This window comes from Actinia tenebrosa, unplaced genomic scaffold (genome assembly GCF_029948245.1).
Source record: "Actinia tenebrosa isolate PJP-AT-01 unplaced genomic scaffold, QUT_ActTen_1.0 PGA_scaffold4__44_contigs__length_22323623, whole genome shotgun sequence".
NCBI classification, from domain to species: Eukaryota; Metazoa; Cnidaria; class Anthozoa; order Actiniaria; family Actiniidae; genus Actinia; species Actinia tenebrosa.
In genome coordinates this window covers 8278672-8306307 of record NW_028292581.1, presented here as the reverse complement: position 1 = coordinate 8306307, position 27636 = coordinate 8278672, and the positions used below count along the sequence as shown (strand labels likewise).

The 27636-nt window shown below is 35.0% G+C and overlaps 2 protein-coding genes and 1 long non-coding RNA gene across 8 annotated transcripts; 1 reads left to right on the top strand and 2 right to left on the bottom strand.

Moving 5' to 3' along the window:
• Window positions 1-94: 94 nt before the first annotated feature.
• On the bottom strand, window positions 95-26357 carry LOC148906954 (uncharacterized). Of its 5 annotated transcripts, none has more exons than XR_016121043.1 (10): window positions 26244-26357; window positions 24734-25071; window positions 24233-24377; window positions 23542-23802; window positions 22917-23210; window positions 4848-5194; window positions 4430-4571; window positions 3436-3696; window positions 1284-2218; window positions 95-983 (listed from the first exon to the last, which is right to left on the bottom strand). XR_016121043.1 is itself a non-coding variant. In XM_089036231.1 (9 exons), exons 1-9 carry the CDS (start codon window positions 26314-26316, stop codon window positions 2302-2304), a joined length of 1887 nt encoding a protein of 628 aa, XP_088892357.1. In that variant the 5' UTR covers window positions 26317-26357; the 3' UTR covers window positions 95-2301. The 5 variants fall into 5 exon arrangements, 3 of the variants coding, with proteins under 3 accessions (XP_088892357.1, XP_088892355.1, XP_088892356.1); XR_016121044.1 differs by having other exon boundaries at window positions 95-1560; window positions 2023-2218; XM_089036231.1 differs by having other exon boundaries at window positions 95-2327.
• Window positions 8813-17332, bottom strand: LOC148906956 (lactadherin-like). Of its 2 annotated transcripts, none has more exons than XM_089036261.1 (4): window positions 17062-17332; window positions 11136-11476; window positions 9129-9279; window positions 8813-9003 (listed from the first exon to the last, which is right to left on the bottom strand). In XM_089036261.1, the coding sequence occupies exons 1-4, from the start codon at window positions 17132-17134 to the stop codon at window positions 8951-8953; spliced, it is 618 nt and encodes a 205-aa protein (XP_088892387.1). In that variant the 5' UTR covers window positions 17135-17332; the 3' UTR covers window positions 8813-8950. The 2 variants fall into 2 exon arrangements, with proteins under 2 accessions (XP_088892387.1, XP_088892386.1); XM_089036260.1 differs by lacking the exon at window positions 17062-17332 and adding an exon at window positions 11944-12149.
• Window positions 15507-24957, top strand: LOC148906955 (uncharacterized). Its single transcript, XR_016121049.1, has 3 exons — window positions 15507-15963; window positions 23370-23521; window positions 24832-24957. It is a non-coding gene; the product is annotated as an uncharacterized LOC148906955 (long non-coding RNA).
• Window positions 26358-27636: the final 1279 nt, after the last annotated feature.

Below are 27636 nucleotides of genomic sequence, written 5' to 3'. Positions count from 1 at the left end.
ATTATTTTGCTTTTTTCTACTAGTTTTGTTATACATTTTAACTTATTACATTTTTTTAGTATTGTAAAGCGCCTAGAACAATTATTGATATAGATAATATATAAATAAAGTTTATTATTATTGCAGTTGTATACTTAAGGATGCCTAGGCATAATTACATTCAGTCGGGCAGGCTAGTTGTGACCGACTAAACAAAACCTATCTAGATATATTTACAATATTATTAAAACTGTAAATTAAATTCTATCTACACTGATTCATTAATAATTGTCGCTAACTGTTCACTATTGTCCATATTAAATATTTGTAAGACTTCAAATATTATATGATATTTCTAAATTACTATGTTAATTAAAGCGAGAAATTATAAACTAAACTAAAATTAATAATTCATTATTCATTAATACAGTTAATAAATAGTGTTCGGTTGAGATGAACTATTCTATGAGAGAACTTTTAAAGGTCCTTGTAATGTTCAATGTACTTGATATTACAGACTTTTGCATGTTAAATAAAGTCTTGTCAGCTTTGGTCTTGCCAAGGAGTAGTTTCCCATTTTCTCTGGTTTCTGATAAGTATCCTCCTGGTACATCTATAATAATGTTATATTGCTTGATGGTATAACCCTTGAGTTTCAATCTTAAGGGTGCGTACTTGGTGGTCTTTTCCTTGTCTTTCTGCTTCCTGTTCTCTATCCAAGTACAACTCATCTCTTTCAGATCTTTACTGTCTTCGTCTCGTTGTCAACTACTCGTGCATCTATTCGGTTGGCTCTCACTTCAGTATTCTCCGCAAATACTCGTACATCCCAATAGGTGCCTACTTTTTTGTTGTGGTACTCAGGTTTAGGGGTTGTGGATGAATACCATGGTGGAACGCACTCGATCAGATCAAGGTCATTAAGCAGCTCAAAAAATAAAATTTTGAGGGCTGCGTTATGCCTTATGCCGTTATGCCCTATGCGTTATTTATTTCTAATAAAGCTGCAAAATAGAGAAAAAATAAGTATTTTAATATTGTTCTGTATTTTACCATACTCAATGTCTTTCCCATCTGCTTAAGGTCCTTCCTTGATTGTAGTTGCACTTATTTTGTATGATAAAATTCAATTATTTTTATCAAATGCATTAATAATTCATGAGGAAAACACAACAGAAGTCACGACCGAAAAGTGTTGTAAATCTGATACAAAATTGTGTTCATTTGCATAAATTTTAAGTTGGATTTTCTTGACCAGATTCACTTTAATTTTCAAAATTTTAGTGAAGCACAAAGGAACTAACCTAGACGTTTGATAAGCAATCTACAGTATTCGTGTCCGTGTTGTATCCGATATTCAAACTCTCGGCTACGCCTCGAGTTCGTATATCTGATGCAACACGGCCACTCATACTGTATATATTACTTAACATTGATACTGTAGTTGAAATCAGCTGATCCACTGATAGTGGCTGTCTTGTTATTGGATCACGTGGTCTATCCCACGTAATAACAACACGTGGCCCAAAGGAACGTTGTGCAGGCATCATAGTACCAGTGACATTACTGGAGCAGAAGGAGCTTTAGACAAAAGATAAGTAATACGATTTGTAAACATGTCATTACTTCAATACTACAAGTAGACCTCCCTCCCCAAAACAATCTTGCCCTGCTGGACATAAAGTCCTAGAATTCATGTGCGCGCAAACTAACCATGAAGCTGGGATGACAGTACTTTATTCATTCCCAAACACAGCAATATACCGAATCGAAATATGGCGACTAATTTGAATAACTGTTGTTCTGAACTAACTAGCCTCTCTTACATTTGAAAACGCTTTAAGTCAGTTGATGTTAGTTAGTTCAAAACACTAGTAGTAATTTTAAAATTAGTAGTAAGTTTATTGTATGTTATATATGTTTCCACGCGAACACGAGGCTAGTCAGTCCAAAACAATACTTATTCAAATTGGTTGCCATGTTTCGATTCCGCGTTGTACGCATATGTTTATTGCACTGTTTTTTCAGCTTTTAGTTTCTCACCGTCCTCCATCGTTCTCACTCTTCGCTCTGTACTTGGTGGACCATTGTACTTAGTGTTTCTGACTGCTATAGCGATGTTGTAAGTAGTCACGTCAGAGTATAGTTCCAACATCACTCACGTCACCCAAAACAATTAGATATAGATGAAACATAGAGCACAAGTTCACAGGACGTTTTTCTTGAAACTGAGACTTTTCTTGAGATTTTTTTAATGATACAAATTGACAGGAGTAAACACAAAGCACATTGAAACCATTTCAATTTTAAATACTTAAGATGTCAAACCAAGCTGTATCGTATGTTTTCTGATTAAAAAAGAAAAGAAAAGAAAAGAAAAGAAAAGAAAAGAAAAGAAAAGAAAAGAAAAGAAAAAGAAACACCACATAAAAAAGAATACAAATTGACAAGAATAAATATTATTTGCAATAACTACCTGTTATTTGAAACTAACTATGTATTCTTGACTATACTAACATGCTGCTAAAGTACAATTCACGAGTATACAAAAAGAACATGTGAAGCCGCTGGATTTTCCAGCGATTGTATTCTTTACAGAATCAACTCCGACCGCTGACTAAGAACATTGATCTAACAAATCTTGATTATGAAGAAAGTTTTAACCAATTTGGTTCTTTTGACCTGTTGAGCTTGCCATGAAAATATCAACCATTTCATTATTGGTTAAATTAACCAATAAGAATTAATTGATATTTATTAGTATACCATCATCAATTGGTTACTACAGCTATTTTATTTTGGTATAGTTTTCCACATTTGCACTGGTCAAAAACTAACCAATCATCATTCGTAGTTCCAACCAATTTAGTGAAATGGTTATATTAACAAATAAAAACGGGTATTTATGAGTATACCATTAGCAATTGGTTATTATAACCATTTTATTTTGGTATAGTTTTTCACATTTGCACTGGTCAAAAATAAACTATTATCATTGGTAGTTCCAACGAATTTGAGATGGTTATAACCATTAATATTGGTCGTTTAAACCAATCCATTCTTACAGTGTACAGTATTTAACATTCACATTTTTGGCGCAAATACTTGGCTATTTCAATTCTTTGTCTGCCAAGGAACTGGAATGTATTCTATGTTAGTAAAAATACGCAGGTGATTATAGAAAATCTCGCGCGCTGATTGGTCAAGAAACTCACACTATCGCACGATAATCACTTCGAGCGAAAATCCAAAATGGCGGCCAGCCGCTTTGTTGCTGTTACCGGAAAAAATGCCTTTAATCTTCTTTTTTTTCCCTTTTTTTGAAAGAATCACCTGTGTATTTATGCTAAAACAAATATTTACCTCGCCGCTCGAATACTCGCGTCTCGGTAAATATTTCCCAATAATCACTGAAATAAGATGTTATGAAAGTAATACGTGTTTAGTAATATGCACCTGCAATCGCAGTTCTGATTGTTGAGACGTTGCTCCATACTCCATATCCTACTTGCTTGATGGCCTTTATTGAGACATTGTATTCAGTATATGGCTTTAAGTCGGTCACATTATAACTCAGATCATCGCCAATAACTGTAAATATTCTGTTTTCCACTTTCACTAGGTATCCAGTGATATGGTCAGTAGGACTGCATTTTTCGTACGTCCATATCAAATTTATTGAACGTTTGTTAGGAATAAATTCCATACGAGGTGGTTCTGGTGGGAAAACATTAACAAGTTTGAAACGCAATCTTAATGAAGTTGGTTCTCTTTTCATTATTTCTTTTGAAAACCTCGAACTTCCAAATCTTTATTATATAAAGAAATGGCTTTTTTTTAAAACCTTTTTCTATGATGGTCATCGATTGTCGTCCAAAGAATGTCGTAAATCGGCCAAAACATGCTGCCTAGAAACATCACCGTTAGTATCGCTCTTCTCTCCGGATCACTGACACACTCTTAATAAAAAAGCGTACAGGTAGATAGGAAACATATGCCTAACTAATTCAAACCGATTAGAGCTGTGATCCGTGGTCACACATGGACTGTATAGCGACCGCCAGAAACGCATTCACATGCTTTAGTTCTATCCCGTTGAGCTGCGCCACTGCTGTACTTGCGGTGGTGATAAGCGGTTGCAAATGGCATAATGATATGCTCATCGATCGACACTCTCACAAATATAACTAAGATCTAAAGGTTCACACATACTGATGTGCGCCTTAGCCACTACTGTACAATTTAGTGCATAATGATATGCTCATCGATCGACACTCTCACAAATATAACTAAGATCTAAAGGTTCACACATACTGATGTGCGCCTTAGCCACTACTGTACAATTTTAGTGCTTTACAAAAATGAGGATTGGGAAAACCACGAAAAATAGAGGTAGCCGAGCACTGTTTTAAATACTAAAAATACTAGAATGCCGATGCAAAATACTTACCTTGGTTAGTAACGTAAACATTGACTCTCATTGTCTTGTGTTTATGATATGCCACTGGTACAAATCGAATGTACCTAGCCAATTGAGGGTCTGTAAGATCATGACGTACTACACTGTTAGAGTCGGTGTTTCCTTTGAAGGACTGAAAAGTAAAATCATTAATAAAAAGATTGTGAATTGGGATGAATAGAAACGATTGATGAAACGGATTCGCTTTGTTTTTGTTTTTTTTAAACAAAGCGAATCTGCAGTAAATGCAGTAAATATATAAATGGCCAGAACCCAGGACAAGAATCCTTTGTTATAAGGATGATATTTTGGCGAAGAACGAAAACAACTATTATTTTATCATATCTAATTTTAAAACCCATGTCAAACATTTACAAACTTCTTTATTTTTCATTGTTTTTGAAATTACCTTCAAATTTCCAAATTCATCTTTATAAGTATACCATAGTGTTATGTTATTTGTTGCTAAATACAGCTTGTATTTTGTCACCCATTCTCTATTCGCAGTGCGACCACTTCCTTGTGTTGCTACAGCAGTAATAACACGTGGAGTACCGAGATCAATCTGCAGGTAATCATCAGGATTATAATTATCACTTGATTCCCATCCATATCTGCCATATAGTATGGCATTATGAGGTTTGTATCGAACATCATCTGAGATGCTTGGGTTTCTATAATATGATAAGGCTGTGTAACTGCTGTCTGATAGATTCAGATTTCTCTCCTTTCCAACAAGAGATTGCTCTGGACATCCTAATGCAACCAATAAACATAAAACATTTATAAGAAAAGAACGTAGCGTACTGATCGTAGCCTAGTTGATGATGAGGCTGTGTAACCTCTGTCAAGTAGTTTAAAATAGCTATATGTTGATTCCCGAACAGCGTTGGCTACTTTCTCATATAAAATTTGTTTTTCGTATTTTTACTTTCTTTCTATTTACTCAGGATCGGCGTAGCCAGGATTTTACCTTTGAGGGAGGCGGTAAAAGGGAAGGGGGGTGTCAAATACCGATTCCAGAAACATCGGTAATTGTAAGTCGCGTGAACCTATTACGTGATTGCCTAGGTGTTTAAGTTTCTACTGCGTGATGATGACTTTCTTGGATCACAGCTGCTGATTGAGATGATGACGGACACGTTTATCGATAAGCTTTATTCGAGATGACTATCTTAAGCTTATGTATAGACTTTAATCAGCATCAATATGCATGAATATAGACTGGAGATGAATGAGTAGGTGTTGCCCGTTACAAATAGACAGTGGCTAGGTTTGGTTTATATTCAACTTGACGATTTCAAAATTGTTGACAGCCAATATTTTTTTAGTTTTTCTTACCACGATTGAGTAATAGCTATAGAGCAAACATAAGTGATTTATTTCTGTTGTATCTTACCATACTCAACGTCTTTCCCAGCTGCATAAGGTCCTTCCTTGACTGTAGTCGCACTTATCTTGTATGATAGTATTCCATTCTTTGTAACATTGATACTGTAGGTGAGATCAGCTGATCCACTGATCTTGACTGTCTTGTTATTGGATGTATCCTTGTTATAGTAATATACGATAGTGTACTTCCTGATGATGCCATTAGGGTCTCGTGGTCTATCCCACGTGATAACAACACTTGGACCAAGTGGATGTTGTGCAGGTATCAAAGTACCAGTGACATTTACTGGAGCAGAAGGAGCTTAAAGAAAGAAAAATACAGTACTTCTAATCATTGCCTTATTTTTGGCACTTGATTTTGTTTACAGCCTTTTAGTAGCCTTTTAGAATCTCCATTCTTTCTTTCGCCTGAGGGAAAAAGTCCTCCTCTGCTCGGGCGTAAAGTTTTACCGTTTCAGACCACGTTTCATTCTCTTTAGAATAAGATTATTTGTTTAAATTCACATTCATGTGTCTTCTTTGTGTGCAACCGAGCGCAACCATTAAACAAAGAAATGATACGCTATAGAATGAAACTTACTGAAGATAAAACTTTCTATGCACATGCCAACCCTGGTGACATAAATGTCTGGGAGGAGAGACTACATACAACATGCTCTCGATCAGCTGTCGTCTTGGTCTTACGACAACAACCTTACCTTAAACCTACAGAAAACCAAATATGTGCTAATGTCCACTCAACAACTTGCGCGTGCTCATCTGCTCGATGACTACCAAGCCCACCTGTCTAGCTGTCAATGGACAAGTGCTAGAAATGACTACTTCAACTCGTCTTCTTGATACTGAGATTCATAAACGATTGAAGTGGAAAAATGATATCAACTCAACGATCTCTAGTTGCTATGTGACTTAAAATGTTCTTAGAAAACTGAAAAACGTTTTTCTATTTCACACAAGGAAACAGTTAATCAAATCTCTTATTTTGTCTAAAATAGACTTTAATGATTCAGTAACCTATCCCATGCCTGATTATCTCGTTAAGCGATTGCAGCGTTAGCAATTTGCTGCTGCAAGTTTTGTAAACAAACGCTATGTCTCGCAGATTTCTGATATTCTTAAACTAGGCTGGCTCCCAATTGAGAGGCGTAAAGAGTTTCATTTGAGTAAGCTAGTATTTAAGGCATTACATTCTAGTCATTTTTGCCGTATTTTGCGAATAATTTTCAAGGTTTTTGCTTCACAAAGTGCCTATTCTTGAAGAAGGATCTCACAAATATTCGTCTCAAATCGGAGCGTTTTGAAAATAAAAAACGAAAAGTATAAATTCGTTCAATCGACCACAGATTCGACATCAGTAATGTAGAATGTGTGTATTTTAAGGATCGACCCCGGCAAATGAGGTAACTGGTTCTGATTTTATCCTGTTTATAATATTTGACCTTTTGTGTGTTTGTGTGTTTGTGTGTTTGTGTGTTTGTGTGTTTGTGTGTTTGTGTGTTTGTGTGTTTGTGTGTTTGTGTGTTTGTGTGTTTGTGTGTTTGTGTGTTTGTGTGTTTGTGTGTTTGTGTGTTTGTGTGTTTGTGTGTTTGTGTGTTTGTAGTGTTTGTGTGCTTGTGTGTTTGTGTGTTTGTGTGTTGTGTGTTTGTGTGTTTGTGTGTTTGTGTGTTTGTGTGTTTGTGTGTTTGTGTGTTTGTGTGTTGTGTGTTTGTGTGTTTGTGTGTTTTGTGTTTGTGTGTTTGTGTGTTTGTGTGTTTGTGTGTTTGTGTTTGTGTGTTTGTGTGTTTGTGTGTTTGTGTGTTGTGTGTTTGTGTGTTTGTGTGTGTTTGTGTGTTTTGTGTGTTTGTGTGATTTGTGTGTGTGTGTTTGTGTGTTTGTGTGTTGTGTGTTTTGGGTGTGGTTTGTGTGTTTGTGGGGGTTGTGTGTTGGTGTGGTTGTGTGTTTGTGTGTTTTGTGGTGTTGTGTGTTTGCTGTGTTAGTAGTGTGTTGGTGTGTTTGTGTGTTTTGTGTGTTTGTGTGATTTGTGTGTTGTGATGTTGGTGTTTTTGTGTATGTTTGTGGTGTGTGTGTGTTTTATGTGTGTATTGTGATTTTGTGTGTTTAGTGTGTTTTTGTGTGTTTGTTGTTGTTTGTGTGTATTGTGAGTTCGGTTTTTGTGTGTGTAATTGATGGTGTTGTGTGTTTGTGTGGTGTCTGTGTTTGTGTCGTTTGTGTGTTTTTGTGTGTTTGTGTTGTGTTTGAAGGTTTGTTGTGTGTTTGTGTGTTTGTGTGTTTGTGTGTTTGTGTGTTGTGGTGTTTGTGTGTTGTTGTTTTCTGTGTGTTTGTGTGTTGTGTTTGTGTGTTGTGTGTTTGTGTGTTTGTGTGTTTGTGTGTTTGTGTGTTTGTGTGTTTGTGTGTTTGTGTGTTTGTGTGTTTGTGTGTTTGTGTGTGTTGTGTGGTTGTGTGTTTGTGTGTTTGTGTGTTTGTGTGTTTGTGTGTTTGTGTGTTTGTGTGTTTGTGTGTTTGTGTTTTTGTTTTTGTTTGTTTGTTTTTATTTGTGTGTTTCTTTTTGTTTGTTTGTTTTTGTTGTTGTTTATCATTATTAATATATTTTCAGAATGGAAGAAAAGGAGGAAGAAGAATTTTTGCGTGTGTGAGTTTCGGTCGGCGTGTTCTTCGTCCTCTTCCTCTACTTTTCTTTGTACTTTACTATGACTTGCTAGTTTTTTATATAAGTGCGTATATTTGTCTATTACTGTAGACATTTAGCATTGTAAAAGCCAAATTTATTGTTTGGATATTGCTAATTTTAAACCGTTATTATTATCATTATTATTTATGAAACGTGATCTGAAATGGAAAACATTACGCCCCAAGACGAGGAGGATTATTAGAATAAGACTCTGCCAGTATGGTAGTAGACAATATATTACCGTCCTCCTTTGTTTTTATCTTTGTTGTCTCGCTCCATGATCCATTTACACGTCGTGTTCTTGCTAACACCCTTACGTTGTATTCTGTATATGGCTTCAGACCCAGTAAAGTGTACTGCTTATCACTGCTGCTTGCATAAAGCGGATCTTCCCTTCCATTGCTTATGAAAAATCCAGTTATGGGACATGTTGGATTGGACTGTTTGATTGTCTAGCTTAGTTGGATTGATCTTGGATGAGGGATTGTTGTTACTACTGGGGCTTCTAGAGAGAAAGATAAAAACACCTTTACAAAAAGTCAAGGAAAATGCACTCTTCGATTCGTTTCTTCTTATATGCAAAAAAAAAACAACACAACACGAATAATACTGGAACATGCTGGTACATACCTTGGTAAAAAACACCAATGTACATATTAACGCGTATCGTCTTGTGATTATGAAAGTCAACCGGGACAAATCTGAAGTACCTTGCTGTTATCGGGTTTTGACTAAGATCGTGACGTTTTACTCCATTACTGTTTGTATTGCCTTCAAACATCTAAAAATGTATAAATTAATTAATACTTAAAAACAGATCGTTTTTATTGATCTCCAGCAGTAATATTAATCATGATCAGGCATCATTAGAATCATCATCAGAGAAGCGCATGTATTCCAGCAGAGTCTTGAGTATAGTCTTTAGTATAGTACCCACAACAGGAGGTATGGCAGATGAGTGCAGAAGATATCACAGTACGTAGGCTCATTAATTGCCAACAATAGAGCAAGCATGGTTCACTGATCCGCAGTTCTCGGAAGAGTTTCGGATTCACATCGCCAGGGTTTCGGATTTCATTCGACGATTACAGAAGCTTACTAACCCACCCGTACTAAGTCATTATTAGCTAATACAAACGCTTACTAACCCACTCGTACTAGGTCAATTTTAGCTAGCCGTAGTGGGAGTACCAGTTCGTAGTGGAATATGTATGCGAAAAAAGGAGTTTAAATTTTTTGGAGAAACAAATGAGACTCATTGAAATACTTTTTTTTATAATCCAGCGCGATTGATTAATGATTATCTATTTCTATAGGATCAATTAATGTATATATATTTTTTATTCGAATTAATTCAAAAAGTCAAAAGCAAATCAGGTCATGACTTTCATAGCATTTGGTGGCTCTGAAAAGAACCGTTTTGTTTATTTGTTTATTTTGTCAAAAATACGGTAGGGGAAAACGTATGTTCCAGAGTAAAATCGCTGAAATTCATACCCTGTTCCTGTTAGATTTGCATTGATTGACACCTATAATTGTATATCACGACTGCATAATAAAACACAAATACACCACAGTTCCAGAGCAAGATCGCTGAAAACCGTACCCTGTTCCGGTATTGCGAAAATAGATACCCTGTTCCAGAGAGGAGAGAGCGAGATTTCATTGCCCTGTTCCAGAGTAGAATCGCTGAAAACCATACCCTATTTGGCGGCACGTACCCGTATAGTGAATATAGGGAAGTACCCCCTCCCCCCACCCCCGTTTTGCCCCCCCCCTCCCCCCGAACTTTTGCTTTTGCCCACCACCAAGTATTTCATAGAAGTATCTCATAGATCAGTACACAAAGTTCTTACTCATCCCTCGATTGAAACATTATGATTCATTTTGAGTAGAATATATAGTTTGATGAAATTAGCCAGCAACCTAGATTGTTGACTTAAAAGAATACAAAATATAAAATATATATCTCGTATAGTATAGCATATTGACATATTTGTAATTTGACTTCGAGTTAAACCCTATTGTTCTCAGTGTGTCCAATCAGAAACGCTTCCAGAATACGGACTCGCAACACGAGTAGAGTCAGGTCCTTAACATTTCTCCCTTCCCCCTCCACTTGGGCCTGAAACTCAGGCCACGCTAATTTATAATGAAATAAGTAATTAAATGGTACACGATTTAGTTAGGCTAGCAAAATCCACATGTATGTAGGTAGCTACTTTTCTCCGTATATATTTAGTAAATTATTCGTATATAGTTTATGGGCCAAGTTGGAAAAAAGTTATACTTTTAAGATTAAAATCTGCAACCCGATAAAGTTTAATATTTACGCATGCAAGAGCCCCGTTTACACGAGGAAATTTTGGTACAACCATTAATTTTATGGCGTTTAGAGCGGAATCTAAATTTTAAAAACCGAGATATTGTTAGCATGTGCGATTTGAAGTCGCGCTAGAGTGGTAATCATTGTTTAATCTCCGGAGCTATGACTGCGAGAATGATCATTATATCCAATCATTGCTTTAACATTATGACATGTACTTGAATAATAGACAATATCTAGAAACATATACCACATGTACTTCTGGAGTCGATTCCTAAAATCAGGGTTCTCTTCTAGTAACTTGTTATTACCTTGTGTGTACCGTTGTCGTCTATATAACTGATCCAGTTTGACGAGTCATCTATGTAACTAATCTTGTAACTTGTCACCCACTCATACATGGTTTTATAATGTGGTTTGTCTGGATCACCACCATTCCCTTGTGTAGCTACAGCAGTAATAACACGTGGAGCACCAAGGTCAATCTGTAGGTAATCATCAGGATTATCTTTATCTTTTGGTGCCCATCCATATTTACCGTACAGCTTGGCTTTATGAGGTGGATAGCGTGTATCATACTGTGATGATGCTGTGTAACTGCCGTCAGGTATATTTAGACTGTTCATTCCTGAGAGAGACTTCTCTACACAACCTACTCAAGATAAAATCATGAAGTATTCATCTGATTAATGTATTAATTAATAATGTTTAATAATAATGAGTGAAGTGATTTTAATTTATTTTTCAGTTTTTAGTGTGTAATGTTCAAACATAATAATAATCAATGATAATTAATACTTAATAATAGTAAGTGAAATGATTTTACTTAACCAACGGAACAATTTTTTTTCTAGTTTTTAGTGTGTAGTAATAATCAAAATTAACAATGCTTAAAAATACATAATACTACCTAATACCTATTATAAATAAGCAATAAATTGATTTTACTTAACCCACGGAACAATTTTTTTTTTACAGTTTTAAGTGTGTAATGAAAAAATACACAGATGAATATTATTGACATAAATGATTAGTATTAGTTTAATAGCTATTTTATCACAAGATAAAAATAAAATAATAAAATTCCTGTAATAAGTGCAATGTTATCGTTATCCTTACCAGTAGTTTCTCCTTTCACGCCAAAAGCCAAACAACAAAAAGTCAGTGTAACCTGAAAAATTACTCTGTCCATGTTCAAACTGTTCTGTACGCCAATAAAATATGACCGAATGTCACGAACCAGTTTTTCAGCAGCGGTAACTAATCTAGAATCGAAACAGTTGTGCTGCAAACTATATTTGGTTGTATAGAATAAATATTTATTTTGATTATGTGAGGTATCGAAACAGCTAACACAACCGAAAAAAAAAAAAACCCATTTTTATATGCTTTTTGATCTTAGCATGGAAACTTATTGTGCATTATTCAGTTATGTCGCAACGAAGATCTTAGAATAAAAGACCAGTTCCTTTAGTGGTTTTGAAAAAAGGAAACGGACCAAGTAAATTGAATCTTGTTTTATGGCTGATCCGATGTCCGACTATCAAGCAATGATTTTCAAATTCACCGTAACAGGGAGAAATAGTCGTTTCACTTTGTGTAGGACATGTAAATTACAGTGGTACGGCGGTCAGATATGGAGAGAAACGGATGTAATATGTTCAGACTACTATTTTGTCATAAACTTATATAGAGTTGAAGTTCTTCCTCGTTCGTCATTCAAACGTTATCAACCAGTCTGAGATTGCTAGACGTAAGATAGGAGTTTGGAACCCGCTTTTTTATCCACGGTTAAACAATGTCATATCAGTTTCAATCCTTGGCTTGTCATATCAGTTTCAATCCTTGGCTTGGCTAATGGGAATTTGGAATCGCTCGATTCTCTATACCCGTTACGTTTTCATTCATGAATTTAAAAAATACTTATGATAAAACTGTTGCTTTACTCCCTCATCTGAATTTGTATATACTTACATATAAGGAAAAGTTCCTTGAAGTAGAACTAACTTATATTTTTTCTCTTCTATATGTTATATTTATTGAATTTATAAAAGATGAAGCCCAAAGATGAAGACCAAAAATAGGCTTGCTCATCAACATGATTAGTGCTTTAGTCTAAGAATGACAATAGTTACCATTCCAATAAAGGAGAGTCAATAAAATGCAGCTGAAACAGATACAAAATCTCAGATACAAAACTACGAATGAAAAACTGTATGAGTAAATCAAATATGTTGGATGTGTAGGGTTTCGAAACTGGTCACCATGTGGTTGGAGTATATTGTTGTAAATATCTGCCACAGACATGTCATGGCAGTCGCGGAACGGAAATGATGTAATGTTTCAAATACGAGTTGTACGCCTCGGCAATTGAAATTCCACTCGGATCTTGAATAAACCCCAATAAAATACAGTGACGAGTATTCGACACGACATCTTATACTCTTTTTGTTATGTTTGTTTTTATTTCAAAGTTTTAGTACTTTAAAATATTTCAAAGTCCGAGTAGTAGGACTTTGAAATATTTCAAAATACTAGAACTTTGAAATGGGTGCGGTCGTATTTGATGGGGGTTTCAAACTACTGCACGTGGTATGAATAATTAATGATATAAGATGGAGGTTCTGAATTGTCAGCCAGCTATATAACGTGCATTGAAACATAAATACATTCATTGTATTTGTAGACTTTGCCTTTTATATTATTTTGTTAGTTTGGTAGCCGCCATCTACGCTTAAAAAAAATTCCATATAAAAACAGTTTGTATTGTTAAAGTAAAAAAGTGAAGACGAGAAGGCAAATTAGTTTTTGTCATTTTTTATTAAATATTTCGATCACTGACCAGTGACCAGCGAACATCATTAGCAAACGGACTGTAATCTACAATTCAAATGTAATTCAAAATTTATTCTAATTAACATAACAAGAGCAACCTGAAATTGCAGCGTGCAACATTTGCATTGTAGATCACGCAAAAATAATAAAAAATAAAAAACCGTTTGCTTACGATAATCACTAATCAGTTATCGAAATATTAAGTAAAAAAGGACACTCAAAGTAAGATGGCTTCTTGTTATCTTTTTTGTAGTTAATTCAGATTCCTAATTTTTTTTTAAATATTGTTACAGAAATTGTTTCAAATCTTTCAAAATCTTCTCTAAAATCATGAAACACATTTGAATGGTTTGCTACAACAATGAGCATGAAACCGCGGCACAGAATATGAAATAGATTTCGAGCTGTCAAGGATAGCTTTCTAATTTTCTAGTTTTTACTTTTTCCAATGGACAAAAATATTCGGGACATTTGCTTCTACTTTTTGGAAATCGGTCCCAGACCCCCTAATTTTAGCCCTAAATTGTAGCAAAATGAGCAAATTTTAGAACAAAGTTCAAATTTTCATGTTGTTATGACTTACTTGCTCACAATTAACACTCGGATTTTATTATTTGGTCATTGTACTATCTATGATGGTTAAGATATTTGTGAAATTAAAAGAAAAGCCCGGATCCCGTCACTTTGACCTTGAACCAAAATAAATAAAAAAAATTATTTATTTAGTCGTTCTAGCGCTTTCGCACTAATTGGGGCACTTTTCACAGGGAACCCTTAACCCGATAAATCCGAAACCACTAATACTTAATGCCTGGGGTGAAAAAGGCCGCCATTTTATAGCCTAAGATGCTTTGCGATAATCCTTTCTCAGTCTCTCATTAGGCCATTTCTTTTCTCCGTGAGCTATTTCTTTTCTCCGAGAGCTATTGCTTTTCTTAGATAGGAGGACCTAAATTATGGAGTAGTGTCCCAATAGCTTTACGCACGGCCACATCATTGAATGAATTTAAAAAGCTTATGAAGACATACCTATTTAGGCAAGCCTAATTTTTTTATGTAGTTTTCCAGAAAATTTGTTCATACATATATTCTTATATATTTTTTTGATCATACATATATTTTATAGTTATTTTATTATTTTGCTTCTTTCTACTAGTTTTGTTACATGACGAGCTACACGGCTTAGTTACCGGCGTGAAGCAGCACTTTCAAAGTGCTCGTCTCAGATTTCATTTCTATTCATTGCATAGGGAATACTTGCGTAATGCATGTCATCGTACGGATTAACACAGCATGAGCACATAGCATGCCACTATCAATGGACGGCACATTACATCACTGAAACAATATTTACGTCGTTATAAGATATCATGTGACTCTACTGTGGCGCTTTATTTGAAAGGGTAACTGAGAACGTTTCGATGAACTATTGCCCAAGATCAAAGGATTTCAGGTTTTTCTTACACATTATCACTGCCTATCTAACCCTTTTGTTGTTATTATATGTATGTGATGTGCGTTTATTGTCTTTGTATTAGATTTGTAGGCAGCATTTATGCTTAGGTACTTGTATACCTGTATAATTTGCATGCTTACTTAGGTCACTGTCCGTGTTATGTATTAGATCTGTAGGCACATTTATACTTAGGTACTCGTATACCTGTATAATGTGTATGCTTACTTAGATCACTGTGTTTTGTGATATATGTGACTCTGTTTCTGTTTTGTACATAATACGTCTGTTCTTAGCTTGTGTTGCTGGTGTTGTTCTATTGGGAGCGGGTTAAAGGTATATATTTTCATAAATGTTTATTTCAATCGAATTGTTTCATTGGTATTTTTAATGCTACAGGTAATAAGTGATTATATGACAAGTATATTATGTTTTGGGTGTCTTATTGGGACTTTCATAGCCGAGCGACATGGTTTATAACTCTAAATAGATCGAGTGTAGGCATATTTACAGATGCTTGATGTTTTTGCCTGGCATTCGTCATCTTGACATCACGGAAATCGGATTAACTATTATCTGTAGCAACCAAGACTACATGCTGTTTACCGTAAAATGGGCTCTCCAGCTCGTCATGATATTTTAACTTATTACATTTTTTTGTGCTGTGCCTATGGGCACAGTACATTTGTTTTTGTTGAGTTAGGTATGATCGGAATTTAGTGTTACGAATGCCATTGGTGGACCTCGTCATGTTTGACATTGGTGAAACACGAGGTGAAAATGCATGTTAAAGATCTGTAAGATCGGGACACGGAGGAGGTGAAAGAGGTTGAACATATGTGGTTTTCGTGGTAAGAGTGCCTTAATCCAACTTACTTTAAACTTAATTTGGTAGTATTCTAAGCAGATAATTAGAAACTGGAGCTAAATTAGAAACTTTAAGTGCGATTTTTGTTTTTTGATACAACTCGAATTAGTTACGTAAACAAAAGATTGTAAATGGCAGGCCAGGAATTTATACTGCGTCATTGATGTAAAATAGTACTCGCACGAGTTTTATATTATTTTATTAGCAAGAAAAATGATATTAGGTTTGATTAGCAAAACATATTTATTTCTAGTCGAATATTTTCATGACAAAAACGTATTTCATGCCGTAAGCTTGAATGGGGGCGGGCAAGGAATTTCTACTGCGTCATTGATCTAAAATAGTACTATTGGTATTTACTAAAACAAGGAACGACCTAAAACCACCTGAAACCACCTATAACGACCTGAAACGACCTGAAACGATCTTGAAACCACCTGAAAACAGCCAAAACATTGAATCTCCATCGAGTTTGTCGTCCAGTTTGTGTATTTTATTGACTGTTATCGATCGATCGAGTGTTTGTTTTCCTTGGAAGGGATGTACTTCATGGTAGAATGTCATATAGTCGCTCATACGTATAGTCTCCCATAGAGGTATTCCACACTGTCTTATACCTCACTTTTCCCTTGCTATGATTACTTGTTCCTAGCTATGATCAACCGTCACTACCTATGATCAACTGTTCCTAGCTATGATCAACTGTCACTACTAGTGTGTAATGTTCAAACATAATAATAATTAATGATAATTATAACTTAACAATTAATAGTAAGTGAAATGATTTTACTTAACCAACGGAACAATTTTTTTCAGTTTTTAGTGTGTAGTAATCAAAGTTAACAATACTTGATAATACATAATACTAATACTAATACTTATTATAAATAAGCGATAATTGATTTTACTTAACCCACGGAACAATGTTTTTTTTTTACAGTTTTAAGTGTGTAATGATCAAAAAGACACAAATGAATATTATTGACATAAATGATTAGTATTACTTTACTAGCTATTTTATCACAAGATAAGTAAAATAATAGAATTCCGGTAATAAGTGTAATGGTATCATTATCCTTACCAGTACTTTCTCCTTTCACGCCAAAAGTCAAACAACAAAAAGTCAGTGTAACCTGAAAAATTACTCTGTCCATGTTCAAACTGTTCTGTACGCCAATAAAATATGACCGAATGTCACGAACCAGTATTTCAGCAGCGGTAACTAATCTAGAATCGAAACAGTTGTGCTGCGAACTATATTTGGTTGTACAGAATAAATGTTTATTTTGATTATAAAAGATGAAGCCCCAAGATGAAGACCAAAAATAGGCTTGCTCATCAACATAATTAGTGCTTTAGTCTAAGAATGACAATAGTTACCATTCCAATAAAGGAGAGTCAATAAAATGCAGCTGAAGCAGATACAAAATGTCAGATACAAAATTACGAATGAAAAACTGCATGAGAGTCATTTAAATGCAGCTGAAACAGATAGAAAATATCAGATACAAAACTACGAATGAAAAACTGTATGCGTAAATCAAACATATTGGATTACTTTAAAGGGCCACTTGGACGAAAATCGCTCCAAAATTAAAACTCTTTCATTCGAGCTGGAACTTTGCTGAAATAATCTTGAATACATTAAGAACCACCCACTGGAATATCTTTCTGATATTCGAAAGGAAAGGGCCAAAATTTTACGATTTATTTTCGTCCGCCATTAATTTCTTTGAATCACAGAATTCGACTCAAGAAGACTGGCACGAGTACTTATGACGTCATTTACTCAACCCAAACCAAAACATTGGTGGGTAATGTATGTGCCATGTTCGTAAAACTCGGTTTATTTGGTTTATTCAGAAAATATTTAATGTTTAATTCGGTTTCCTAACTACTATATGACCAAACAATGTCTAGGCGCTGAAATTTTTCAGTTTCAATAATACTGACGATCATAATTCGAACATTTCAATACATCTCGGCACGCCAAGAGTCACAACAAAGTAGGACGCATGGACGAGATTCTAGCGGTTCCATCGCGCGAAGTGACTGAGATATTCGGGATTTATTCGAATCATTCCAAGGATAACAATTTTTCAAGGTATATTTACATACAAGGGCAAAGAGCAACCCCACAATTTGGGTCCGCGATACATCCGACACAATGAAAGAAAAATCTACGAGCTGAGTGACAGACGCCGCTGTCGCGCGAGTAATAAATAAGAAACCTTTGACATGTTCTATTACAAAGATGATATTAGATAATCGTATGTTTGTACCTATTCAATGCATAATAAACATTTTGAAGCAAATAATAACCGTTCTGTAGTAAATCAGCTAGGAGAATTACGAGCTCACATTCTAAATTATTCGGCACAGATCTAAGTATATTGTCACAAATCTTTATATCACAACGCAGAATTCAAAAGGCAATCGGTTGTTTTCATAACATCAATCACTATTAGATTACATTGAAACTTCAAATTTAAGATCTTTATATCATGGACAGTACGTAGCAAATACAAATAATGAAATGAACGTAAGGAATTTGTATGAAAACCTCTTCCCAAGCATTGCTTCTTCTTCTACGAGTTCGGCTTCATCTTCATACATTATAACTTATGGTTCTAACTCTTCAGGATTGACAAAGCGAGCGTCCAAAGGAGTTTCCATCATATTTGAAGAGGTATCAAAGGTTTTAAAAAAGTCTGTTTAGAGATTCTTTTCACGATAACGAGTTTAAAACATCAAATAAACTCCAGGTAATTTAACAAGAAATGTATAGTCAAAACGACGCTAACATGACGGTGTTGAGTAAATGACGTCACAGCGTAAAACTGCTGTACATAATGACTCGTTGGCCGTGAGTCAAAAAATTAATGGCGGACGAAAATAAATCGTAAAATTTTGGCCCTTCCCTTTCGAATATTAGAAAGATATTTCAGTGAGAGGTTCTTAATGTGTTCAAGATTATTTCAGCAAAGTTCCAGCTCGAATGAAAGAGTTTTAATTTTGGAACAATTTTCGTCCAAGTGGCCCTTTAAGGTTTCGAAACTAGTCACCATGTGGTTGGACATGTCATGGCCGTCGCTGAACGGAAATGATGTAATGTTTCAAATACGAGTTGTACGCCTCGACATTTGAAATTCCATTCGGATTTTGAAACCCCGATAAAATACAGTGACCAGTATTCGACACGACATCTTATACTCTTTTTGTTATGTTTGTTTTTATTTCAAAGTTCTAGTACTTTGAAATATTTCAAAGTCCGAGTAGTAGCACTTTGAAATATTTCAAAGTACTAGAACTTTGAAATGTGTGCGATCGTATTTGATGGGGGTTTCAAACTACTACGCGTGGTAAATACAAATAAGAAACCCTGGTTGGCCAATGAACTCATGAATAATTAATGAGTATAAGATTGAGGACATATAAGATGCATTGAAACATAAATACATTCATTGTAATTGTAGACTTTGCCTTTTAAAATCCACCACAACTATTGCCGACCGTTATTTATATTACGTTGGCAAATATTGTAAATCAAAGAGTTTGACTTTATTCACACGAGGTGACATAGTAGAAGTTCGAAAAGACAGTAATGTATGATCCAAAATTGCAAGATACCTAAAATAAAAAAATATATATATTGTTAAAGCAAAAAAGTGAAGACGAGAAGGCAAATTACTTTTTGTCATTTTTTACTTTATATTTCGATCACTGACCAATGAACATCATCAGCAAACGGATTGTAATCTAAAATTCAAATGTAATTCAAAATTTATTCTAATTAACATAACAAGAGCAACCTGAAATTGCAACGTGCAACATTTGCATTGTATATCACGCAAAACAGAAAAAAAAAACCGTTTGCTTACGATAATCACTAGTCAGTTATCGAAATATTAAGTAAAAAAGGACACTCAAAGTAAGATGACTTCTCCTTAACACTTTTGTAGTAAATTTATATTCCCAATTTATTTTTTCAAATATTGTTACAGAAATTGTTTCAAATCTCTCAACGGGCAACTCTAAAATCATGAAACACATTTGAATGGTTTGTTACGACAATGAGTATGAAACCGCGGCACAGAATATGAAAGATTTCAAGCTGTCAAGGATAGCTTTCTAATTTTCTAGTTTGGGACATTTGCTTGTAATTTTTGAAATACGGTCCCAAACCCCCTCATTTTAGCCCGGAATTGTAGCAAGATGAGCACATTTTCGAACAAAGTTCAAATTTTCATGTTGTTATGACGTACTTGCTCACAATTAAAACTCGGATTTCAATTATTTGATCGTGTGCTATCTATAAATGGCAAAATATTTGTAAAATTAAAAGGAAAGTTCGGATCCCCGTCATTTTGACCTTAATGTTGCGATGTGAATATGAAGGAATGTATGGAGTTCGACCGCGTATCCATCGCAATTGTTGAATAAAATTCTAATTTTGTTTTTAATTTTGTCAATCACAAAATGACCAATGACCACAAGGTTTATAAAATACTGGGATTTATTGAAGATCTTGGAGGAAAATTCAACTTGTTTGGCGCAAAAAAAGAAAAGAAAAAAAAGCAACAACAACAAACAAACAAACTTGCCGTCGTTTTGCAAAGCATTGTTCTTCATTTACAACAGATATTCAGTATTTTGTTTAATTCCTCGTTTGTTCGCTTGGTAGTCTGTCATGGTTCTGGTAAATGAAGATAAATGAAATACCAACGCTGGAAACATACCCGATAAGATATACCCTGGTTTTCTGAGATTACAAGCATGTAGTTACGATTCGTTTAGGTGGACTTATACTTTTAGATATCAGGGAATACCCCTGTCGGCCTTATTGATTTACCTAACTATCTTTGATGTGTCTAGGGGCAACTACTACGAAAATCCGTGGAAATGCAAGAAACAATCGACTGTGATTGTTGTAATGGGTTTTGAATGAGGCGATATAATAAATTTGCAAAATAAGAGACAACCAGGCAGAGCACCACCAATGGGGGCAACGGTAAGCGGGCAGACCCGCATTGCCGAGTTGAATAGTTTGATTGCGTTTATATGGGAAAATTCAGCACGCTTTCGGATGTTTCCCCATATAAACGCAAAGGATGTTTTAAAAAGAAAAGATTTTACTGAAAATGCACTACACAGGGTAAATTAACATCATAAATAATGCATATATTTTCGAAAAGATACCTGTCCCGAGCAATTGTTATATGTTTTGTGGATTGGCAGGATCACTTGTCTAGCAACGTGACAAGCTGGAAGTTTTTAATTGTTCGGTTTGTCTAAAACAAAACCCGATACAATTTGTATAGCAGCACCGTTTTGTTTTAGGCTTTCAAATCAACATCAGTGATATATAGTAATAGAGAGGGACTGCCATCATAAATAAGTCATGGAATAACCATTTTACGCCAAAACGAACCTCGTATAATTTCGAAGACAATGAAATTCTGGTTATTTTCTTGTCTTATGCTTTAGTACTAAACAAATTGCCGGCTAGAATCTCACTTACCGCTTGTCTTAAGATTTGAAGGTCTCGCATCACTAAACCCAAACGTTTTGCTTGAATTAAGATACTGCACTTCTACTTCGCCATATGTTTCACTGCCTTCTTGTGACCAGTATAGAGGAAAGGTCTAAACAAGGTAAGCGGTGGACGGTGGAGCATAGGGGGTTTATTGAAAGACAGCCAAACCTTTATTCGCACCACAACCCCAACCAATTTGATGAAATCGACGGTAATTAGGTGGCTGTAGGTTGCACTTAATGCCGTAATTTGAATATAGTAGTATCCTGTATACTTTACGAAGCACGACACGGCCAGCTTCATTATGTAATGATGCAGTAATGATAAAAAAGTAAATTATACACCGTGAAAAGATGAACTATTACCTTTTTTGCCATCAAATAACAGAACAGAACAGAACAGAACAGAACAGAACAGAACAGAACAGAACAGAACAGAACAGAACAGAACAGAACAGAACAGAACAGAACAGAACAGAACAGAACAGAACAGAACAGAACAGAACAGAACAGAACAGAACAGAACAGAACAGAACAGAACAGAACAGAACAGAACAGAACAGAACAGAACAGAACAGAACAGAACAGAACAGAACAGAACAGAACAGAACAGAACAGAACAGAACAGAACAGAACAGAACAGAACAGAAGAACAGAACAGAACAGAACAGAACAGAACAGAACAGAACAGAACAGAACAGAACAGAACAGAACAGAACAGAACAGAACAGAACAGAACAGAACAGAACAGAACAGAACAGAACAGAACAGAACAGAAATAGATAAATGATAACATACTTACCTTTCAAGGCTATAGGATGCGGAAATTATTCATTTTGAGATGCAACTATTTGCATAATTACTGCAAAAAAACAGGTATAATCCGGTCCACAGTGATGTCACATTATGGCTGCCGCTCGTTGGGTATATTCTACACATATATCTGATGTTCATGGAGATGTTATTCAGAAACAGAAACTTCTTATCGACTTGCCATGATTAAGGCTAGTAGAGCACTAACTAGCTTATTTCGAACTTCTCGTAATTCTGCTTAACTTTGTGTTGGACTGCGAGAGGCATGTTATTTATCGTTCCGAAAAGTATTCTTCGATGCTGACTGGAGACTTCCTATACTACTGTTAATGATTCTAATGATGTTTTTCTTTTCGTTTCTTTCGACGACAAGTATTTTAAGCTTACGGGTTAAAACCGTTTCCTTTTACAATAAAAAAATAATTCTAAAACAGAACAGTGCAATTCGACAACCTAGGTAGAACGTTGGCTACAACGTCGACCTTCAATTCGATTGCCTGTTTGTATATTTTGTATTTTCAATGACCTTTAATGAAGCTGGAAAAAAAAAGAGCAAAAAATAAGAGGTTTATTTGTGTTCAATCTTACCATACTCAATGTCTTTCCCAGCTGCATAAGGTCCTTCCTTGACCGTAGTCGCACTTATCTTGTATGATAGTATTCCATTCTTTGTAACATTGATACTGTAGGTAAGATCAGCTGATCCATTGATGGTGACTTTCTTGTTAATGGATGCATCCATGTTGTAGTAGTATAAAATTGTGTACTTCCTGATTATACCATTCAGATCACGTGGTCTATCCCACGTGATAACAACACGTGGTACAAAGGAATGTTGTAGAGCTATTAAGGTACCATTGACGTTCATTGGAGCAGAGGGGGCTTAAAACACACAAACGTAATTGGTATTAAGCCTTATAAACACTAGAGGGTTGTGGATATACAAGGAATGGCGGAGCATTTATTAAAGCGGGGTGGAGATGGGGGCTTAAATATATATTTTCTAAACGTATGGGACGAATTTTTGTTTTTCTTCATTAGGCAAACTAGGTAATGGTGGAAGAATAAAAGCGACTGCAACAAGTGGTCCAGCTGAATCTGGAGAGAGAATCAAAGTACCAGTGACATTTACTGGAGCAGAAGAAGCTAAAAAGAACTGATAAAAACATAGAATTTCAGAATACTGTCAGCAGGTTAGTAGACCGTATTTTACCATCCTCCTTTGTTTTTATATTTATTGTCTCGCTCCATGATCCATTTACACGTTGTGTTCTTGCTAACACCCTTACGTTGTATTCTGTATATGGCTTCAGACCCAATAAAGTGTATTGCCTTTTTATGCTGTTTACGCGAATATCTTTACTTCCATTTCTTATGACAAACCCAGTTATGGGGTCTTCTGGATTGCACTGTTCGATTGTCCAGCTTAGTTGGATGGACCTTTGTTGAGGGATTGCTGATACTACTGGTGCTTCTGGAGAGAAGATAAAATAAGAAAATTTAAATAGATCAAAGAAAATGTTTTCTTCGCTTCGAACTTGACTTAGACCGACGGGAATTAGTACGGGGGGAGAGAAACATTCTTTTTCAAAAACAAAAACACTATATCTCGAAATAACACATAAATATTTTTTTTTTTTAAATTAATAGTAGATTTAGTAGAAATGCTTAATTAGCCGTACTTTTGTTGTGCGGTCTTAAGGCATTTCTAATGGAAATATCTAAGCTTGTATACACTGCTGTCTCCCTTAGATTTCTTACTTGGTAGTTCTAATTCGTAAAATAATTGATACTGACTAAAAAAATCGTAGTTTGAATTGTTCTTGTTTAGTTAGTATAAGTTAATTTGTTAAAGAAAAAACAACCCAGCCACTGAAAAGATTGCCAAAGCCGTATGTTAATACCTTGATAGGCCACTTTGATATCAACTTTTATCGTCTTGTAACTCCTGTATGTTATCGGGACAAACCTGATGTACCTTGCTGTTATCGGGTTTTGACTAAGATCGTGACGTTTAATTCCGTATCTGTTTTTATTGCCTTCAAAGATCTGAAAAAGTATTTTGATGTTTACTAATTGACATTCAAAACAGCGGCATAAGAATATGCTTATATACACATCCCTTACTCTTTAGGGTCATTTTAAAAAGTTCTAGTTTTTATTTTCTCGTTTTTTTCCTTAAAAATAAGAAAACAAATAAGCAAAAAAAATATAATTTTGATTCTAAAGCACCCTAGATCGATGAGAACAACTATTTCACGAACGAAGAGTAATATCCGTCAAAAATGCCATTAAGCCTATATCTTCAAAAAAAGTGAAATAATCACTAAGAAAAACGACTAATAATCGCAGTCGAGACGTTTATTTGTTTGCTTTTTAAAAAAAATCCGCTAATTGACATTTACCTTACTTTTCCCGGTTTGTTGTTTTTCATAAGTTGTCCACTTTGTAAGGTCATTTGTGTGATTAATGTAATACGTTTTCACCCATTCTTTATTTGCAGTGTTACCATATCCTTGTGTTGCTACAGCAGTAATAACACGTGGAGTGCCGAGATCAATCTGTAAGTAATCATCAGGATTATTGGTATATTTTGGTGCCCGTGAACCATACAGCTTGGCATTGTAAGGGGCGTATCGTACATCGCCTGGGATGTTTGGGTTTTGATAATATGATGAGGCTGTGTAACTGCTGTCGGGTATGTTAAGCTTGTTGCTTCCTACGAGAGATTGCTCTACACAACCTAAAGATACAAGAAGATTTTTTCTTTATAAAATTCAAATAACTGTTATAAATCTCGCGTTCGGATTGGTTGAGAGCGCGTGCTTTATGAGAGCACATGCATAGTACGCCCGCGCACTTTCAGTTGCGTCATTCCTATCCAAAATAACGGTTATTATAATTTGCACTTTATAAAAGAAATAAAAAACGTGCCTGTTGTGCTGTGTGGAGTTTTAAAGCACTTGGGTATATATTGGCAGAACACAAAGAGAAGTGTCGAGAAGCACTCCGCGACGCGTCATGCTTCTCCTACTCTTCTCTCGTGTTCTGGCAACCCCTGCATGCTTTATAATAATAATAATAATAATAATAATAATAATAATAATAATAATAGTAATGATAATGATAATAATAATAGTAATATGGTATTTTATATAGCGTCAATATCCAGACGTTCAACAAGGCTTTACATTTTCTATAACATTCTCAATAATAGAATTAAAAATTAAAATTTAGAAAATTACTATATTATTGATCAATACATTTTTGGTTTTAAAAATACATACTCATACATAACATGACATTACTAATAAACTTGGTTTAAATATTCCATTAATTTCAATAAAAGTTTAAAATCATAACAACTAAGAGTTATTAAAAAATTATAAAATACATTATAACTGCACACAGCACGCGCGCTCGTTTTCTTTCTCTTCAGTATTAATGCACGTAGTAAAATATTCTAGCTTCCTCGTCACGTATTACTTAACAATACCTGATAACACTAAATAATAAAAATATTAGGTGATTCTTCTTAACCCATGCAACGATATGTTTTCCAGTTTTGTAAGTGTAATATGATCAAAAAGACACAAACGATTATTATTGAAATAAATGATTATTATTAGTCTAATAGCGATTTCACCGCAAGATACAGTAAGTAAGGCTGTGTTTTCACCAGGACAATTTAAATTAGCTTAAATGCGACACCGGAAATAAGGCAAGTTAAACTACCTAGCAAGATGGTTTAAGTTGCCCTACCAAATAAATGGGCTAATCACAGTGTTATTCTTGAAAGGTGGACGTCGGATTAAAACACCTCCAGGAATTTTACGCAAGTTAATATTTTTAGTGAAAACACAGCCTAAAATAGTGAAATTTATGTAATAAGTTCAATGGCATCGTTATCCTCACCGTTCAATTTTCCTTTCGCGCCAAAAGCCAAACAACAAACAGTAAGTGTAACCTGAAAAATTACCCTGCCCATGGTCAATTGTTCTGTACGTTAAAATATGACCGAATGTCACGTACTAGTATTTAGTAGCAAGTAGTAAAAAAAAATATAGAATCGAAACAGCTGTGCTGCTAACTATTGGTTGTGCAAAATAAATGTTTATTTTGATTTTGGCTTTTTTCCCAGGACAGCTACTTTAACTCTTTAAATGCGAGGAATCGAAACAGCTAACACAACCGAAAAACAACATAACTATTTTTCATGCACCTTGATCTTAGCACTGAAACTAATTACAAGTGCATTATTCAGTTACGTCGTAACGAGGATCTTAGAATAATTGACCACTTCCTTAGTGGGTTTTGAAAATAAAACGGACTATGAAGTTATGGAGAGAAATAGTAGTTTCACGGTGTGTGCGGTATTGTTTCTTAAAATCAACCACAACTATTGCCGCCCCTTATTTTTATTTCCTTGGCAAAGATTGTAAATCAAAGAGTTTCACTTTATTCACACTAGGTGACGTAGTAGAAACTAGAAAAGACAGTAATGTATGGTCCACAATTGCAGATACCTAAAATAAAAAATATATTTTGTTACAGTAATAAAATGAAGACGAGAAGCCAACTCGACATTTTTATACTGAATATTTCGATCGCTGACCAATAAACAACATCAGCAAACGGATCGTAATCTACAATTCTAATGTCTCAAATTCATACTAATTAACATAACAAGAGCAACGTGAAATTGCAACGGTAACATTTGCATTGTAGATTACTTTAAAAAAAACGTTTGCTTACGATAATCGCTAGTCAATTATCGATATATTAAGTAATCAAACCGCCCTTTGGCGAACTCGTGGATACTAGTTGAACTTTTCAGAGATTGGGCTCCCTGTGTCCTTATGCTTGTTGACATTCGAAGGTTTCAAAGTATTTCGCTCGATTTCATATTTCAAACACTCAATTTAGCTGGTAAGATGATAAGTCGTCCTTTTATTTTCCTTTTAACACCTATTCTGTTTAGTTCTTTGTTATTTTGTTTTGGAATTGGCGAATTCTGTGATGAATTGGAAAAACGTTGCGTTAAACGTAGGGTTATGGCAAGCCGAATGTAGCAATATTCAATTCAGCTCGTTTATTCAACGTTCAACCATATTTATTCAACGTTCAACCATATTTATTCAACGTTCAACCATATTTATTCAACGTTCAACCCCTTATTCAACGTTCAACCCCTTATTCAACGTTCAACCATATTTATTCAACGTTCAACCATATTCATTCAACGTTCAACCCCTTATAATTCAACGTTCAACCCCTTATTCAACGTTCAACCATATTTATTCAACGT

Bases quoted from the DNA above. Each gene is read 5' to 3' on its own strand.
- LOC148906954 (XM_089036229.1), bottom strand. From the start codon at position 26,316: ATGGGCAGGGTAATTTTTCAGGTTACACTTACTGTTTGTTGTTTGGCT. The intron at 23,211-23,541 runs GTAAAATACGGT...GTGTGTTTTAAG, and splicing joins TATAAAAACAAAGGAGGATG to CCCCCTCTGCTCCAATGAAC. The intron at 4,572-4,847 runs GTAATTTCAAAA...TTTACTTTTCAG, and splicing joins ATGAATTTGGAAATTTGAAG to TCCTTCAAAGGAAACACCGA.
- LOC148906956 (XM_089036261.1), bottom strand. From the start codon at position 17,134: ATGGACAGAGTAATTTTTCAGGTTACACTGACTTTTTGTTGTTTGACT. The intron at 9,280-11,135 runs GTAATAACAAGT...ATACATTTTTAG, and splicing joins ACGACAACGGTACACACAAG to ATGTTTGAAGGCAATACAAA. The intron at 9,004-9,128 runs GTATGTACCAGC...CTTTCTCTCTAG, and splicing joins CATTGGTGTTTTTTACCAAG to AAGCCCCAGTAGTAACAACA.